At 49.3% G+C, this 2585-nt stretch overlaps 1 protein-coding gene across 1 annotated transcript; it reads left to right on the top strand.

Annotated features, from left to right (window-relative positions):
• Window positions 1–317: 317 nt before the first annotated feature.
• Window positions 318–1713, top strand: LOC117216065. Its single transcript, XM_033462589.1, has 2 exons — window positions 318–1625; window positions 1708–1713. Exons 1-2 carry the CDS (start codon window positions 318–320, stop codon window positions 1711–1713), a joined length of 1314 nt encoding a protein of 437 aa, XP_033318480.1.
• Window positions 1714–2585: the final 872 nt, after the last annotated feature.

The following is a 2585-nucleotide window of genomic DNA, read 5'->3' as shown; positions in this document are numbered from 1 at the left end:
CGTCGAAAATCGATTGGGATGAATCACTTCCGATCGAGTTACATATAGAGTGGGAAAGGTACTATGCCCAATTACCCTTATTAAACAACGTCAGGTTCCCACGCAAGGCAATAATCGAGTCCGCAATAGAAATTGAACTGCATGGTTTCTGCGATGCCAGCGAAAAGGCTTACGGAGCCTGTGTTTATCTCCGAACCCTTAACACCAACGGCCGTGTTTGGACCCAACTTTTAACCGCAAAATCGAAAGTCGCCCCCCTCAAGTGCCAGACCATTCCTCGGCTCGAGCTGAGCGGAGCACTCCTTCTTACGTCCCTGATGTCGACAGTACAACAAGCCCTATCACATAAAATTACTCGAACTATCTATTGGACCGATTCCACTATCGTCCTCCATTGGCTCAATACATCACCTCACACCCTTAAAACATTCGTCGCTAACAGAGTCTCCGAAATTCAAACAAAAACCAGCATCCGCGATTGGCGCCACGTTCCTACCGACGACAATCCGGCGGACTTAATATCACGCGGCCAAACACCCGAAGAGTTTCTGCGCCCAACCATCTGGCAGCACGGTCCTGCATGGCTCTACCAGTCGGAAGGCTATTGGCCGACATGGGATCTAACACCGCAAATTGAACTACCGGAGCAGAAAGGGGCGATTTGTCTGTCCGCAAACCCCTCCGATTACAGTTTGTTGCAAAGGTATTCATCCTGGCCCAAGTTGATACGAATCATAGCTCGTTGCCTCCGTTGGAAACAGAAAAAGAACCGAGCGGCACCCCTAACCGTTACCGAATTACGCATAACGCACAATAAGCTGATAAAATTGTTGCAAAACATCCATCTCTCCGAGGAAATTCGTACACTCCAAAAAGATCGGAACGCGGCGATAAAGGGTAAGCTCACGCGACTCAATCCATTCATAGACAAGGAAGGAATATTGCGAGTCGGGGGTCGACTCAGTCATTCGTCGATGACCTTCGCCCAGAAACATCCCATAGTATTACCTAAGTCATCCGTTACAACACGCATCATAGAACACGAGCACAAGATCCACATGCACTCCGGAACGCAGGCTACATTATACGCAGTAAGACAAAGATACTGGCCCGTCGACGGTCGAAGTCAAGTATGGCGGGCGATCAAAGGCTGCGTCCGCTGCTGCCGCGCTCAACCACCGCCGGTAGAATACGTGATGGGTAATCTGCCGGAGGCGCGAGTAACGGAATCTCGCCCATTCACAAACGTCGGCGTCGATTACTGCGGGCCGTTCCACATCAAAGAAAAACGAGATCGTAACCGTCGTCAGATAAAGGTATACGTAGCCATTTTCGTATGCCTAGCAATTAAAGCGGTACACATCGAGCTTGTTGACGATCTCACTAGCGAAGCCTTCATCGCCGCTCTTCGCAGATTTATCGCTCGACGAGGGTATTGCTCCACCATCCATTCTGATAACGGCACCAACTTCAGAGGAGCAAGCAACGAATTACGAGAGCTTCATGATTTATTACAATCGGACGATCACAAAGAAAAAGTAACCGCATTTTTAGCCGACAAACAAATCGAATGGCGCTTCATTCCCCCTCATTCACCGCATTTCGGTGGGCTGTGGGAAGCAGCGGTGAAGTCATTTAAACGCCACCTCAGGCGTGTAGCCGGCAACGAGTTACTCACCTCTGAACAATTGAATATTCTTATCATAGAAATAGAAGCAGTCCTCAATTCCCGCCCGCTAACTCTTATCTCCACCGATCCAAATGATCTCCTAGTCCTCACTCCCGGACATTTCCTCATTGGCGATTCACTAATGTGCTTACGTGATCGAGATTTCAGAGACATTCCATCGAACCGACTCTCCAGATGGCAGCATATCCAACAGCTTAAACAGCATTTTTGGAACCGCTGGCATAAGGAGTATTTGAACGAGCTAACCAACCGCAATAAGTGGAGCAAGGGTGGACACAGCATCCAAAAGGGCACAATCGTCATCCTCAGAGAGGACAACGTTCCCTCCATGCATTGGCCTCTGGGCCGAGTTATCAAGGTTCATCCAGGCGCCGATGGTGTCATCCGGACAGCTACAGTTCAGACGGCAAAGAGCGTTTTGGATCGGGCCGTCAAAAGGCTTGTCCCACTGCCAATTCAACCCGATTTAGAGAAACCCGAAAAACTAGCCACCGAGACGAACTAAGATGGGAACTTCAACCTAACTTGATCGGTACCCTCTCAACGGGGGGAGAATGTTACGCCATGCGGCTTACCATAGATCATATTCTTAACTGTCGTTCGCGGCACTATAATGTCGCAGACGGATCGTCGCGGCTGCCCGGCAAACAAACATTGTAGTGGCAAGCGCATGGTTCATTAAGCAGCGCGACCTCCAGAAACGTCGATTCGTGGCCGTTATTTTACCTCGCGTAAAAGAATGTGGCGTGGTCCGAACGTAGTGGGGGTCGCCTTCCATAAAAAGCGGGAAAAATCGAAAGGCGAGCAGAACTCTTCGAGAAGCCGAACCATCAACACATCTCTTATATCGCGCATTACTTAACAAGCAAAACGCAGTTACATTTCTTTTTGTTGT

This window comes from Bombus bifarius, unplaced genomic scaffold (assembly GCF_011952205.1).
Source record: "Bombus bifarius isolate JDL3187 unplaced genomic scaffold, Bbif_JDL3187 scf7180000010102_frag, whole genome shotgun sequence".
In the NCBI taxonomy this organism is placed as follows: domain Eukaryota; kingdom Metazoa; phylum Arthropoda; class Insecta; order Hymenoptera; family Apidae; genus Bombus; species Bombus bifarius.
The sequence above is the reverse complement of the archived record's forward strand: the minus strand, read 5'-3'. Positions and strand labels throughout refer to the sequence as shown.

Bases quoted from the DNA above. Each gene is read 5' to 3' on its own strand.
- LOC117216065 (XM_033462589.1), top strand. From the start codon at position 318: ATGTCGACAGTACAACAAGCCCTATCACATAAAATTACTCGAACTATC.